The sequence below is a fragment of the Phalaenopsis equestris genome, unplaced genomic scaffold (assembly GCF_001263595.1).
Source record: "Phalaenopsis equestris unplaced genomic scaffold, ASM126359v1 Scaffold200044, whole genome shotgun sequence".
Classification (NCBI taxonomy): Eukaryota; Viridiplantae; Streptophyta; class Magnoliopsida; order Asparagales; family Orchidaceae; genus Phalaenopsis; species Phalaenopsis equestris.
In genome coordinates, this window is record NW_018219885.1 from 95,261 (window position 1) to 112,360 (window position 17,100).

The 17,100-nt window shown below is 31.5% G+C and overlaps 1 protein-coding gene across 1 annotated transcript; it reads right to left on the reverse strand.

The window, feature by feature from the left end:
* Positions 1–6,923: 6,923 nt before the first annotated feature.
* On the reverse strand, positions 6,924–16,297 carry LOC110035812 (iron-sulfur cluster assembly protein 1-like). The gene is made up of 3 exons (XM_020740104.1): positions 15,937–16,297; positions 11,964–12,018; positions 6,924–7,325 (listed from the first exon to the last, which is right to left on the reverse strand). The coding sequence occupies exons 1-3, from the start codon at positions 16,238–16,240 to the stop codon at positions 7,160–7,162; spliced, it is 525 nt and encodes a 174-aa protein (XP_020595763.1). The 5' UTR covers positions 16,241–16,297; the 3' UTR covers positions 6,924–7,159.
* Positions 16,298–17,100: the final 803 nt, after the last annotated feature.

Below are 17,100 nucleotides of genomic sequence, written 5' to 3' on the forward strand. Positions count from 1 at the left end.
AGGGTTACTATATATAATAGATATGTAAATCGATAGGAATTAAGTGATATGTATGTAAATCTTCATTATGTTAATTTTAATGATGGTCATTATTTTTATTAAAAATTGAATGTATTAAACAAATCTATTTATATTTGAAATTGATGAAAATTTTAAGTTATTATTTAGCAAATTTTTATCAGCTTAATTAATATTTTTAGTAAAATGATCTTGTTTGACCTTCTTTAATTTTAATAGAATATGATTAAATTAAAAGTAATGATAATTTCTTGACAATGAAACTAAAAAAAAAAGCTGTAAAATAAATATGTCATGGCATTAGAAAAAATTAAAATAATAATTTTAAAGTAATGATATTATTATTATTATTATTATTATTATTATTATTATTATTCTTATTATTGTTATGACTTTGTAAATTTAAGTGAGAATTACCTAGGAAGATTTACACATATACCGCTCAATTCCTATGTATTTGCATATCTAACATCTTAGCTTTAATTTTTATATATATTACACATTATATATGCAATAAATGTTGTATTTCACTTTTTGAAAGTTAAAATATAAATATTTTTTTTTTGTTGATATAAAAAAATTGGCTGGTATAAATATGAAAATAAGTACTCAGGAATAGGGGTGTAAAAGAACTGAACACGAACAAACATAGCTTGTGTTCGTGTTTGGTTCATTTGAAATTTAGTTTGTTTGTTCGTATTCGTTTCTTAACGAACGAGCCAAACACGAGTTGATCACGAACGACATCACGAACGACGAGCCAGTTTGATCCCTAATACTAATATATATAAATAATATATTATATTAATTATATAACTTATATTTTATAAATTATATCTATATCAGTATATTACTAATATAGTATGTTAATATATTATTATTATTATTAATTTATTATATATTATAATTGATAAATTTTAATTTTTAAGAATATCATAAATTATTTTTATATATTTATTTTAAATTATTTTATATTTTGAACAATAACGATTCGAACACGAATGAACACATAAACTCATTGACGAACCGAGCATGAACTGTTCGCGAACAACGATCTTTTTTTACAGCCCTACTCAGGAGTTAGATATGTAAATAATATAAGAATTAGGTGGTATGCATGTGAATGCACCAATTACATGTTAACTAAAGCCAATTTCTTAAATGTAAAAGTCGAAGCACATCTATTTCAATTTACATTAAAAATTAATAGTATAAATCAAACAAAAAATTTACACTTATTTTACTGGATTTTTCACCGAGATCTATTTGAATTTTGAGAAATTTACATATGTACTATATAATTTGTATGGATTTATATATATAAGGTAAAATTTGTTACTTACATTTATAACACGTTGGTGTCATAAACCACGTTGTTGTGCATATACATTTGATTGTTAAAAAACTAATAAAAGTGATGTTTTATATGATATTAAGGATTTGAGTGTTATGATATACATATTAGAGTCTAGTTTGTCACCTCCCAAAAGAGCCCTTATGGGTGGTGGACAGTCGAGGAATTAAATACTGCTTTTCAGTTCTACACCTAGCCGATGTGGGACTTTTTGTCCGTGACATTCTCCTTCACCCAATCACGTGACGCCCTCGTCACAGATCGGCTGTCACCGCCCTCGTCACAGATCGGCTCCACCGAGGATCCCACAGGATCCCACTGGACCAAGAAGAGTCCACACACCTAGCAGGCAGTAATCTGTTCTGATACCACTTGTCACCTCCCAAAAGAGCCCTTATGGGTGGTGGGCAGCCCAGGACTTAAATACTGTCTTTCGGCCCTACCTAGCCGATGTGATGTGGGACTATTTGTCCGTGACAAGTTGCTCTAAGCACATGAGAATTGTTTGGTATGTATGGAAATGCACATTTAATTGCTTATGTATTGTTTTAAGTTGTAAGATTTATCAAGATGTTATTTGCTAAAGATTTTAAGGTGGATGTAAGAGTTTGTACATGAAAATCCTATAAGATATTGAGAGATTTGATCAAATTGAAATAAAATCAAAATTTTAAGACGTGCCCGAAATAAAAATGTTGTATCATGGATTGAGAACTTAATCTATTATGAGAATGGCAAAAAATTTTGAGATATAATGAAAGGTGATGGGCATAAATAAAATGTATGATTGGCAAAAAAAAATAGTTGGCAATGATATTCATCAATGTTAGTTGTCGATTACAGATATGATAATAAAGTCTCAAAACAGTTCCCGATTATTTACATGAAACAAATTTAGCTCCTGAGTTTATAGAAATATCAATATAATCATCGGAAATAATCTTCATTGAGAACTATTATAGTTCAAATTTTAAATAGCAATAACTATTTTGACACTCTATATACTCTTATTGAAAAAAAAAAGAATTATTTTGTCATTTGCTCAATAATATTTGTTGAAAATTAGCATTGCATAAAATTTTGAATTTATTCAAAAATCCGAGTACTCTCTTGTTTGACCATCTATTTAATTATTAGTACATTTTTAATATCTCTATTAAACTTTTTTTTAGAAAATTTGGGTTAATTTAATCACAAATAAGCCAACCAAAATACAATGTCTTGAATCTAGTATCACTTGCTTAAAAATTTAAACTCTCAAACCACACACTAAAATAGCTTACATCATATCTATTAATTTAAATAACTTCTAAAGTAATAAAAATATAAAAATATATTATAATAGCATAAAAATTAATCAAATAAACAATTAAATTATTATTAGATAATCATTTTATTATATTCTTAGCAAAGTATATGTTAAATAACAAATGAACATAATCACAAATATAAATGACCTAACAAATTATTATAAAGGTTGAATCACTACAACAAAGACAAAGCAATGGCAAAATTATCATATGCAATTCTGAACAATCTGAGAAAAAAATGTGAAGCGTATGTTAAATAATAGTGCACTAATCGTTGCCAATGTAAATTATTGTCCTACATACCCAACTTCTATTTATTTACATGACAACGGGTCTGTTTGGGGCAGCTGCAGCTTATCCTGACTGACAAGCTGCTGATCAGTTGCTTATCCAGATAAGTTGTCTGTTTGTTTGGGACAGCTATTTGAAAATAGCTGATTTGCAGTCGTTTGTGAAAAAATGACTATTCTGCCCCTGTTAAGTAATGTTGTCTGTACAAACTGTCTTGGCAGTATATTCGATATTGTAGAAGGAGAAAATTAATACAAAATGGTACAAAAAAAAAGATGAAACAGTCCTCACTTATTAGTGAGTATCAAGCTTGACAAAAAAAGAAAAAAACAGTTATTATATTTACAACTAAAATTATGATAATATTAATTTTGTACTCAAGACGGAGTATGTCACAATATACACTATCATCCAAGGATATCGTCGAACCCCGATCACTATCGGCAGTCGAGTCTATGAATGTAAAAGTTGTGTTTCTTTCTTAAAATGTTATAACAATGCTATTTTTTATTTGATATTGAAGATCTAAGTGTCATGTGGGCATATAATAAAGTTAAAGTGTGTGATTAACATAATACCTGTGTGCTATGAATCTATGAATGTAAAAGCTCCTAAGAATTATATTGGATTAAAGAATTATTCAAATTGATCTTTCTCAACAATACCATTCATATGGATGAAAGAACTAATTGAATCATGTAAATTTACAGGCATCTGATTCACATTTTACCTTGAACTCGGATGAACTTGATTGCAGGATTAAGCGAAGGATCAATGTACATTGCATAAAACTCGAATGAATGAATGCGATCGAGCTTACCAGAATCTTAAGCCAATGTACATTGCATAAAACTCAAACGAATGGACGCAATTGAGCTTACCAGAAATTGCATAAAAAGTTGAAACGATTCGCATGGTTGGATAGATATTAACCTTGGTAAATTTAATTTTATCTTTGATCTTTTCTTAATATCTAATAAATAAGGTAGTTTTGCATGTAATAAATTAATGAATAGAATGTGATAATGAAAATTTTATAAGACGGTCTGCAACGCTATATGGCGCCGAATGTTGGCCTTTAAAAGAGAAGCATGATACTGATTAGATGGATGAGTGAATTTACAATTAGAGACAAAATGCGAAATGATTAGGACGCAATGGAGAAAAAAGATTTCATGTAGCAGACCCCAGTTAGTGGGATTAAGGCGTTGTTGTTGTTGTTGTTGTTGTAATGTGATAATGAATTTAAATTAGTGGTTCTTGTGGCCGCCTCTCTGCAAAGTCTCTCCTTTTCTAGGGTTTATCCTCGTTGCTTCGTCTCTATTCTCTGCCTCCCACCCTTACAATCAAACTGACCCGAAGAAAAAGCTTAAGCCAATGTACATTGGATAAAACTCAAACCAACGAGCTTACAAGAAATTGCAAACCAGATGATAAACCATTATTATAAGCATTAAAAGACTAAAAGTTTAGTTTCTCCTAAAATAATGTAATTGATACAACTACACACTTTCTAGCAAGTAGAGACTAATTAGTTGGTTGTGGCAAGTTGTAAAGCATATTATACACCATCAGATGAAAAAATTGGGGGTGATAGAAAATCCACCAAAAAAAATAAAAAATAAAACCTAATCTGGTTCTAATCAAGACAATCCATCTTAGAGTCCATAATGAAGGCCAAATTAGCATCAAGGGTTAAGGATAGCCTGGTAATAGTAATGGGTATTGTTTTAGAGTCAATGATGAAGGTCAATTTAGCAACGGTGAGGGAAGCCAGCTATGCATCAATGATAAGGAAAGCTTTGATTGAAAGGAGATCAGCTAAGTGTCAACGTGGAAGGCTATCGATTTAGAATAAATAAAAGAGGTTAGCCTCAAAATTAGTGATGGAGGTTGAGTTCAAAAGTGGAAACCAATGTTGAGTTTCGAGGTAACAGCTCTTGCTCCACTTAAGAGATATTAAGTTAAAATCCTTAAAGCAATCCTTTATGAAACATGCAGCGAAGGATCCAATTGTCCACTAATGAATGTGGATTCCTCAATTGACCAAGTAAAACTTAGTACAAATAATGTCAATCAACTCAAGTTTTATGCAATACCCCAAAAAAAGAAGTGTTTAATGGTCTAGCTATGAGTACAAATCTGACCAAAAAGCCCCACATCAAGGACTCTCAAATATGTATTTTGTTTAATTGGCCAAAATAGAAGCTTCCCAACCTTGATTGATATCCAATTTCGCAAATTTGAGCATACACAGGCTTCATGCAACATGGTTGAGCCTATTTGTGATTTTTTTAGCCTATTAGGGCATGTTACGGCACCGATTCAGCTATACCAAATCAAATGAAACTCTAGCTCAACCTTTTACAAATGCCTCGAGATCTCCACACACCACTTTAAATTGTGTGAGATCGAACAAACCATTCTACTTTAAAAGAGATGCAATGACAGCCACATCTTATAAAACACAATTTATCAGAACTAAAACATCGAAATCTAAAGAGGTTGCAGCTCAACATTAAGAAAGCATAAAACACTATCAGACAAGCAGACATGACTATTATGGTATTATGGATAGTTTACTCCAATTGGAAAAAAAAGGATCTCTCGCAAAGAGAGGAGCAAGTTGAAGTCACCTTCGAATCTCTCTTCAAAGATTATCTCGCAAGAAGGAGAAAGGATAAGGGCAAGGATGAAGAGGAGGATCAACAACATGGGGTTGAGCTTAAGCTCCTACTAGCAGATTGAGTGCGTAGCAGCTAGGGCACGCTCTGCCCTCTCGATGGGCACGAATTTGGTGAAATCGACTGTTGTTGTGCACCATGTCAATTTTTGAACCTCGCCTTGCTTTCTCTGCAGGGAAGAGGCTCAGAAGAAGACGAAGCGCGATAGAGGAGGGAGGAGGAAGAGGCCATGGAGGAGAAATACTCACAGATCACAGTTATGAGAGATCGAAGGGAGGACGAAACACAAAAGAGGAGAAGCGCGATAGGCAGATGAGAGGAGACGGAAAGACACGAAAGGGCGGAGGAGAGTCACGGGGGCAGCGGGCTAACAGAGCCTCAACCGCGGCCGAGTTTAATACATTCTTCGATCAAATTATTTTGATACGTCACCATCACGCGCAAAACAAACGTCGGAGAGTGTTTTCAAAATGCACCCACAGTAATAAGCCGCCCCTAACGGGCCGTAAACATTACTTATTAAATTCAAACAACCCAAATGTTCCATATCACATAAAAAACATTCATCAGTTTTAGCTTTTACAAAGTGAAATACACCTTTTAATATGTAGGCAAAGTCGCAGATATGTAAAAATTGAAAGTTCCGATGTGAAATGTGTAAATACATAAGAATTGGATGGTATGCATTTGAATCTTCCTTTTTTTAATGGTACGTTCTTTATGTTTTGATATAAAATAAAACAAATTTTATATTTATTTCATTGGGCATTTACATTCATACCACACAGTTCTCATATATTTACATATCTAACTCCTAAACTTTCATATTTACATGACACTCAAATTTTTTGACATAAAATCAAAGATGCAACTATGACTCGACTTTTTAAAAGTGAAACAGCTTCTCATGCATAAGATTATAATATCAAGGAGTTATAAACGTAAACATCAAAATTGTTAGATATGTAAATACAAAAGAATTGTGTAATATGTATGTAAATTTCCCTTATTTTATTTTGACGATGATATGCATTTAGATCTTCCCTTTCTTATTTTTTTTATTTTGATTAAACTGACTTAGGGGCATTTACATACACAGCACACGATTCTTATATATTTACATATCTCACACCTGAATTTTCATATTTACACAAACAGCACTCAAATCCACATTTTCATGCATTTAAAACATCAAAGTGATACGTATGTAAATATGAAAATTTAGGTGTGAGATATGCAAATACACAAAACTAAGAATTTTAAAAATTCAAGAGGTCTTACATAACTATGTCATAAATATTTCATCAGCAAACTTACAGAAAAACGTCACATAAACCTATTATTTACCGTTCAGTACACTGATAAAAACATAACTACCAGATCATATGGTCATAATTTTCATCCAGCTGCGCCAATTCCTGGCCACATGTGCAACAAAGCAAATATTTATTTATGTTCAGGAGTAAAGTGCAAAAAGGAGAAGGGATTTACAGGTCAGAGTTCTAGGCATTGGCGGTTTCCTCTCCTGCTTCTAAAGCAGACTCCTTGTTCTGTCCCAACTTGCTTTTCTTCTTCTCATAATCTTTGACAGCAGCCTTTATTGCATCCTCTGCAAGCATGCTGCAGTGAAGCTTCACTGGGGGTAGTGAGAGATGTTTTGCAATTTCTCTGAAAACAGAAGTGTTATTTAGTAATTTTGAATCATTTCTCCGACATCCCAACTAGATAAACATTTGTTTTAAATTTGATGATGATGAGTTTTAACTCATAATCGTTGAATTTACTTTGAGGTGAATGAAATGAATAACTAATCAAAATTGGTGAGAAGATTTACATACATATCACTCAACTTCTGCGTGTTTACATATCTAGTTTATAAAATAAAAATTTTACAATGTAAAAAGTAAAATATAGGTCTTAGATATGTAAATACATAGGAACTAGGTGGTATGTATGCAAATGCCCCAAATCTAATCATCTCAAAGTTTATTTAATGGTTATAAAGCTCAGCCAACCAAATTTTTATTAGAATATCAAGATCCTTTTTTTTAAAAAAATCTAAATTAAAGGCATCAGCTATTGGAGAAAATTTGGGCAAGCATTTCAAGACCAAAACTTTGTCAAGATGGGCTTTCTAATCATTTAATATGCTTCGAGATAAATAAAACATAGAATTGATAAATCAAGCCTTGCATTACAATCATATCAAAATAAATGTGATATCCGCTACAATCAAATTTAACTTTAAAAGGAAATTTACATATGAGCACACACTTCTTATGTATTTGCATATCTCATACCTAACCTTTCATACTTACATAAATAATACTGTGGTGCTTGAAACGTAAGGTGTATTTCAATTTGAACAAGTGATAATAGTGCTATTTTTTATGTGGTATTAAAAAATTGAGTGCTATGCGTGTAAATATGAATGTTTAGGTGTGAGATATGTAAATACATAAGAATTGTGTGGTATGTATGTAAAATGCCCCCAAAAAATGAAAATAGTAAAAAGAATAAAATAAATAAGGGATAATTGCATACAGACCACCTGAAACATTGATATTTACAAATTAATCACCCAAGTGATTTTTTTGAACTACCGAACTGATGTATTTATGAATGCCACGATCAAACTATTGAGAATTTGTTAAAAAATTATATATATATATATATAATGGAGAAGTTCAGAGATAATAAGGAGAATCTACATTTGATTTTTATTGATTTAGAAAAAGCTTACAATAAAGTTCCAAGAGATATCCTTTGGAGAGTTATTAAGAAGAAAGGTGTTGATATGAGTTATATTCAAGTCAATAAAAATATGTATATTAGAGTTGTTACTTGTGTTCGAACTGAAGGAGGATTGATCAAATATTTTCCTATTTCTGTTGGACATCAGGGATCGGCTTTAAGCCCATATCTTTTTGCTTTAGTTATGGATGGTCTTATCGAACATTTACAAGAGGATGTAACTTGGTGTATGCTTTTTGCTGATGATATCCTTCTCGTGGATAAGTCGAGAGAAAAAGCCCAAAAAAAACTTGAATTATGGAGGTCTACATTGAACTCTAAAGGCCTTCATTTGAGTAGAACTAAAACTGAATACATGGAATGTAATTTTAACAGCAGTAGCTCTAGTGACAGAAGTGTAACTTTGGGTGATCAAATTATTAAAAGGTGTGGACGATTTAGATATCTCAGAGCTGTTGTTCAAAACGATGGGTGATATAGATGGGGATGTTAATGGTAGAATTTAAGTAGGTTGGTTGAAGTGGAGGAATGCTTCGGGCCTTTTGTGTGATAGAAAAGTACCGCTTAGACTGAAAGGAAAATTTTATAAGACGGTGGTGAGACCTACAATGCTCTATGGCGCTGAATGTTGCTGGGTGTTGAATGTTGGCCTTTAAAAGAGAAGCATAATACTAAGTTAAGTGTTGTCGAGATGAGAATGATTAGGTGGATGAGCGGCTTCACACTTAAAGACAAAATGCGAAATGATTATATCTGTGATAGGGTTGGTGTAGCTCCTATGACGGACAAAACTAGAGAAAGTCGTCTTAGATGGTATGGTCAAATTAAGCGTCGACCATCTGATGATCCGATTAGGAAAGTAGATGTTTTAGATTCGACTTATGTTAAGATAGGCAGAGGTAGACCTAGAAAGACTTGGGCTTATTGAATAAAAAATGATCTTGATTTATTAGAACTGAATGAAAATATGACAATAAATAGGACGCAATGGAGAAAAAGCATTCAATGTAGCTGATCCCACATAGTGAGATTAAGGCTTTGTTGTTGTTGTTGTTGAGTGAGCTTCAACAATGGATGAAAGAGGGCATTGAATTTGTAACAAGCAAGTTTCGGGTGGTCTCTATGCAATTGCCCCAATAAAAAAACAAAGAATATTGCATGGTATTCAGAAAGGATGTGGTTTTTAGGACAGACTTGTCCTCACAATTATATAATAATACATAAAAAAGAGAACCAGCAGTTGAATCAGCATGCTCAAATTAAGCCAAATCAAACTTGTGAATGAGAAATCACAACTACACAAGACCATAAATCAACAGCAAAGGAAACTCATCGCCTACTTTATTAACAGAGCCCAAAGTAAAACAAAAAATCCAAATCAATTCGGTTAAAGAAAATTAATTCAGATTTCACAGGTTCTTATGGTTATCTTCAATGTCCTCACTTAAAACATTTTCATTGATCAAGCTATACTTGATGAGAAATTATTTTTCTAATGAAATGCAAAAATTTTTAAATCAGCATTCATTGCATTTGAAATTGCAATCAATTGAAAGAAAATTAATTCACTGGCAAACGAAAGTGATCAATATTAACGCATCAAAAGGAAGTAAAAAAGCAAGAAGCTATTCTGCATGGTCCATGAAACATCATAGGAAAATTTACACACATACCACTCAATTATTGTGTATTTATTAACACCTAAACTTGAATTTTTACATCTATGCCACCTACCCTAGGCTTGAAAATGTCTATTTCACTTTTAAAAAAATTAAAATAGTGATATTTTTATGTGATATGAAGGACTTGGGTGATATAGATGTAGAAAAGCAAAGTATACATGTTAAATGTTTAAATACATAAGAATTAAGTGTTATGTATGTAAATGCCCCAACATCATATGTGTTTGAGCATCCTCCAACTAACAGTCAAATAGAAAGCCACACAGCCATTCTTATACATCTTTATTTCAAAATTCCGTTGTCAATTAGATGCATACTACATTGTTGCACACCAAGATAAGGAAAGGTGCTGGCAAATTCATTGGTAAAACAAGTAGCATAGATGAAAATTGAAATGTTCTCACAATTTTGTGGAATGCATGCATGAAAGGTATCAATGCTCTAGAAATTAAACAGAAAATTTACATACATACTACACAGTTCTTATATATCTATACATCAAACACCTAAACTTTTTATAATTGCATTTATAATATGTTGATGTGATAAACCTAAGCATTAAAAGATGTGCGTAACTTTTTAAAAGTAAATAATAGCAGTAATTTTTATATGATGTTAAAGATTCAAGTGCAATGCATGTAAAAATTAAAGTTCGGGTGCTAGATATTATCTATATGCATGCATGTGTATATATATACATATATACATACATATCTCTACACTAATGGAGAGAAATATTATCTATTCAAAAACAAATAAGGAGAATCAAAGGTTTTAAATTTCCACTTTCTACACAATCACCACTAAACTAATTATATAAAAAAAATCAACTACAAAAGAATGCGTGAAGAGGTTGGCTGAATGCACGAATTTGAACCTAACAGAATAAAAAGAAGATATCTGCATCTCTCCAACAAACTTATAGCACATTGTCCCGCTTAACAAATCCGCCGGTGTCAGTTAAGCGGATACCCAGCAGATTAGGTGTGCTTTTCTGCATGCTAATACTATTTGAAGAAAATTAATGGATGAAGTTTCACACAAGCTAGTGGGTGTCATTTGCATACAAATTAAATCATGATTGAAAGCCAAAAATGGAAATAAAATAACAAGCATGTGCCTTTCTTGGTTGTTCAAAGTAATAACATTATGCAACAATTAAATTAAGATACAATAATTTTTTATTCTACTATCCATAGGTCGCTTTGTAGAATAACTCCAATTTCTTATTATGATTCAATCATACAATAGTTTAGATCCCTCATCCATTTTATTTTATTTTAAGTCATTCTTCTACATTTTAAAGATCATAAGTTTGTTTATGTAATTGCATTCTATTAATTATATAAGAAAATCGTTGCTAAATGAGAATCAAATTAATGAAAAACAATTAATAAATAATAGGATAGTGACATCAAGATGTCAACTTAACGACAAATTGATATTTCGTTCCCAAATTTCGCAATATAAGTCTTCTAATTATTTTTTTAGACATCATTGTAACTATGTTTATAAGCATAGGTATCATAGTATCAAGCACATTGAAAAGGACCAGCGGAACATGAACTTAATAATGAGGGGCCGATAGATAAATACCACCCAATTCCAATGTATTTACTTGTCTGACACCTAAACATTACTTTTTACACTTATACCACCCAAATATTTCATATCATATAAAAAATACCACTCTTTTAACTTCTAAAAGTTGAAATACACCTTTTGATGCATAGTTAAGGTGGTATGTAAGCAAAAATTGAAGTTTAGGGGTTAGCTATGTAAATACAAAAGAATTAAATGGACTTATGTAAATCTTCCTAATAAAAATAATTAAAAAAAAAACTAGATGGAAAAGGTAAGAAAACCTCACGTATTCTTGATGGAGACAACTTCTTCCATTTGCTTCCCCTTCACCCATTCAGTAGCTGAAGAAAAAAGGTAATTAACAAAAGAAATAAGTTGGCACTAAGAAAATGCAACATTTTTCATAAACAAAAACATCGGCCAAAAAAGAAAAAACTTGCATTAACTCTAATAATCTATATCAAGACCCACATAACCTCCAACAAAAATCATCCAATGAAAACTCACCATGTACAACTTTAAAAATATTGAACAAAATCAACTTTGGATAGCTAAGGAACTGTTCGGCTCAATGTTTCCAAGTGTAATTTAACAGAGATTTGGGTTGAATCTTGCCAAACGCTATTTTGATGCATGCAAATTCTACTGTTTACTTCCACCTTATTTTTGGGGTTTTAGAAAGATTTTATAAATTTGACATAAGGGGATGAAAATTAAGGGATTTATCAAGGGGGCATTTACATACATAATACCCAAAGCTTATGTATTTACATATGTAACACCTAGACTTAGCTTTTTACATTTATAACACCTAAATCTTTCATACCATATCAAAATATCTTTCTTTTAAAAAGTGAATTACAGCTTTCCATGCATAGGTAAGGTGGCGCAAATGTCAAAAAGGAAGTTTAGGTGTTAGATGTGCAAATACATATGAATTGAGTAGTATATATGTAAATAATCCATTTATCAATTCCTCAATTTGATGATAACAATGTCACATACTTATAAGCCCACAGCTGATAGTTCGTGAAACTACAAAGACCACATCCCTCACCATCACCACAGACATTTTTATAGTCACAATGATGAACTATGTATGATATTGGACATTGACTCAAATTAAAAACTATTACACCATGTGTGGCAAATCAAGGTTTATATTCATTTTCCAGCATCATTTAGATTAAATAGATTATGTTGCATAGGCATTTAAATTATCATCAAGATAGCAAAAGGCAAATTACCAGCACAATTTCTCTGTATTAAATAAATTTTGTGCCGTGTAATTTTAAAGATTTAGCACCCTCAAGATATTCTTAACACAATTTTATAAGATTTGCAAGATTTTACTTGAGCCAAGCACTCCACACGGGGCTCTTTTTTTTCTATTTTTTTTTTTTTTCTAAGGCCACATGGGGCTATTTGGTTGTAACTTGAAAGCAAGATTTAAAAAGGATTAAGTTAATCTTAAAAAACAATCTTTTAAGACATGTAATTCCTAGCACACACTTATGTAATGTTTTAGATCCATTTTTTTAAGTATTATCCTGTTAAATAAGGAAGGCAACCAGTATCTATCATTAATTTGTAATCTACTTGACTAATTTAAGAATTAGTTATCTTGAAAATAAATTAAATATAAGGTAGCCCATAGAGAGTATAAGAAAAAAAAGGAAAAATAATGTGCAAGAAAAGGAAAGTTTTTATAAATAAAAATAATTGATGGTGGAATAATAATGTGCAAGAAAAAATAAAATATAAAATATAAGTTGTGTAATAAAAATTGATTTAAATGTAAAAGCTTAGAGAGTTAGGAAAAATATCGTAGGGAGTCTATGAAAACAATTTGTGACGCTAAAAATTTTGCTTTTAGTGATTTTTATAAAAATTAGATACTAAAGATAGTAAAAAATATATGTATAAATAAGCCAAACAAAGAGAAAAGAAAAGTAAATACTTAATTCAATTAAATTACATTAAAGATAAAAATCAAAAAAGTATTTTCCTTAAATGAAGATATTCAACATAGGTGAGTAAATTATTGATAAATTTTCAATGAAGTTTTTAAAAATATGATCGACCTTAGTGAACTTAATATCGTTAAAAATAATAAAATATTTTATTTTTACCATCACTTTGATAAAAAAAGTAGTTGAAGAGGCTTTAAAGAAAACCATGGGTGTAAAACCAGTAGGATCTAATAATATCTCTATTGAATAGTGAAAATATTTAAGAGATTTAGAAGTTCTGTTACTTACTAAACTCTTTAATATTATTTTAAGAACGAAGAGCGCTACTCTTTGACTTCTATCAAACCGGGAAGTGCAGCCCACGAGGCAATGAAAGAAAGTTGTCTAATTCCAATTGTAAGAGAGAAGTTCAAAGAATGGGAGTCCATTGGAAAAATGGATGGTCACCACATTGATAAAACAAATGAGGAACTGGCCCAAGCTTGAAAGCTCGAATTAGTCCAGACAAAGGAGGAAATGGAACGCCTATCAAAAGAATTGCTGGAGCTGAACTGGACCAAGTTCGAAACAGCCCCAGCGGGGGCATCAGAAGGGGATGCAAAAGTGTGTGCAAACTATAGATGAATTAAATTGATGTGTCAAACTTTAAAATTATAAGAGAGGGTAGGTTAAGACGTGATACAAAGATTTCTCAAAATCAGTTTGGATTTATGCTGGGCATCTACTAGGAAAATTATACATTTTTTGAGAGGTTTGATGAAGAGGTACAGAGAGAGTAAGGAGCATATACATATGGTTTTTATTGATTTAGAAAAAACTTACGATGTTCCAAGAGAATTCCTATGGAGAGTTCTAGAGGAAAAAATTTGTTGATATGACTTATATTCAAGTCATTAAAGATATGTATAATAGGGTCGTTACTTGTGTTAAAGCTGAAAGAGGACTAACCAAGTATTTTTTCTATTTCAGTTGGATTACATCAGGGATCGACTTTAAAACCCGTATCTTTTTTCTTTTGTTATGGATGCACTTACTGGACATTTACAGGTGGATGTACTTTGGTGCATCTCTGATGATATCCTTCTTGCGAATAAGACTAGAAAAAGATTTCAAAAAAAAATTTAAATTATGAAGGTTTACCTTGAAGTCTAAAGGCCTTCATTTGAGTAGATCTAAATTGAATACATGAAATATAATTTTAGTAGTAGTAGCTCTAGTGGCAAAATTGCAATTATGGGTGATCAAATCATTAAAAAGTGTGAACGTTTTAGATATATCGGGTCTATTGTTCAAAGAGATGGTGATATGGATGGGAATGTTATTAGTAAAATTCAAGTGGGTTGGTTGAAGTGGAGGAATACATCGAGTCGATTGTGTGATACAAAAGTATCACTTCGACTTAAAGGAAAATTTTATAAGATAGCGGAGAGACCTGCAATGCTCTATGGCGCAGAATGTTGGCATTAAAAAGAGAAGTATAAAACAAAGTTGAGAATTGCTAAGATGTAAATGCTTAACTCGATTAGTGGCTTGACAAGAGGCCAAAATCGAAATGAATATATACGTGATAGAGTTGTTGTAGCTCCAGTGGAGGATAAGATTAGATAAAGTCGTCTTAGATGGTTTGGTCACATTAAACGTCGACCAACTAATGATTTGGTTAGTAAAGAGAAAGGTAGAACAAAAAAGACTTGGGCTTATTGTACATAAATGATTTTAATCTATTAGAATTAATTGAAAATATAACACTCAATATGACGTAATGGAAAAAAGGGATTCATGTAGCCAACCCCACTTAGTGGGATAAAGGCTTGTTGTTGTTGTTGTTGCTCTTGAAAATAATATTAAATGGCTTTACAATCCACTTTATTAATTAGCATGAAACTAAGACCAATTTTAAGGATTACAAGAGGTTAATACCAACCTCTGAGCAATTTCTAAAATGTTATATTCACTTAAACTTCAAATCCTTAAAAACATTAATATATCAGTTTATCAGGATTTAACCAGATTTAACAACTTTAATGCCAAATAAATTTCAGAATTTAACACCCTAATGATTTAATTAATCCAGAATTACAGAATTTACTAAATCCTGCATGAATAAAATTTTAAATGTAAACTAAAAAAAACCCCTAAATTTCTTAACCTTAAACTTAAAACTGAAGCAGAAATATTCTCACATACTCACTCACACAAAGCAACCTCAGTTCCCTCAGAAAAAGTAACTACTTATTAGCCTAATAATCCCACAAACCACATAAAAAATGAGCTCTTGAAGCATACCAACAGATGAAGAAGCGATGGCGGAACCGCATCCAAAGGTTTTGAAACAGGCATCGACGATTTTTCCTGTGTTCTCGTCGACCTTGATCTGGAGCTTCATGACGTCGCCGCACGCCGGGGCCCCGACCAGCCCCGTTCCCACAGTAGGATCGTTCTTGTCAAAAGATCCAACGTTCCTAGGGTTGTTGTAATGATCCACCACCCTCTCGTGATAATTCCGCACCGCCGCTATCGCAGGCGTCGCCGGCGGGGAGCGGAAAACACCTAACCCTATAAGTCGCTTGACTCCAGTCCTCAGCATCATTCTCCAACTGTATCGCGAGTTTGGCGAGAGGCGAGAGGCGAGAGGCGAGGGTTTCGGGTAAGGAGGGGTGATGTATTTTATTTTAATTTTATTTAAGTTAAGTTTATTAATTTAATTGATTAATAATTAATTAAAATATTATCATATTAATTATACTTAAATAAATTTATTTATTATATAATTATTAATTAATGAAAAATAAATATACTTTTTTATTCATCCAATAATTTTATAAGTAATTATTAATAAATATATTTAATAACTATTTATTTATTCTTTTATAAACGTTAAATTTTTATTTAATAACTAATCTAATAAAAAATTAATTAAGTAAATGTATTATTATTAATTAACATATTTTGAAATTAAATATTAATTGAATTTCAGAGCTTAGTTTGTCTATTTTAGAATATTATAAGAAATCGAATTTACATGATTTAGTAAATTCTATTTTGATTTGTTATTAAAGTCTAATAATCATCACAGATTTTTAAATCCGGACAGAAATTACCAAATAATTTCGAAAGATTTACTAAATTCATTTTCAAAACAGTTTTTGGGATTTAACCCTTTTAGAATTTTTTTAAATCTAAATTTATTGAATTTACTAAAATCATACTAACTTAAATCTCATTCGTTGCAATACAGACCCTCGCGGATTTACTAAATCAGCGGAGGATTTACTAAATCCAAGAAGAGCAAAGAGGAAGAATGGCAAGGACAAGCTTACCTTCCCCAATGGTTTCTAGTAGAAGCTAAGCAAAAGGATAAGAAAGATGGGTCCAACCATGATTGTACTGCTAGGGTTCGTTCACAAAGGCAATGGCTCTAGGGGAATTCGGGAGGGGAATGTAGACAGG

Coding starts and splice junctions, on each gene's coding strand:
- LOC110035812 (XM_020740104.1), bottom strand. CDS start 16,240: ATGATGCTGAGGACTGGAGTCAAGCGACTTATAGGGTTAGGTGTTTTC. Junction 12,019..15,936: donor CATCGCTTCTTCATCTGTTG/GTATGCTTCAAG, acceptor TTTTTTCTTCAG/CTACTGAATGGGTGAAGGGG. Junction 7,326..11,963: donor GTTGTCTCCATCAAGAATAC/GTGAGGTTTTCT, acceptor TTCTGTTTTCAG/AGAAATTGCAAAACATCTCT.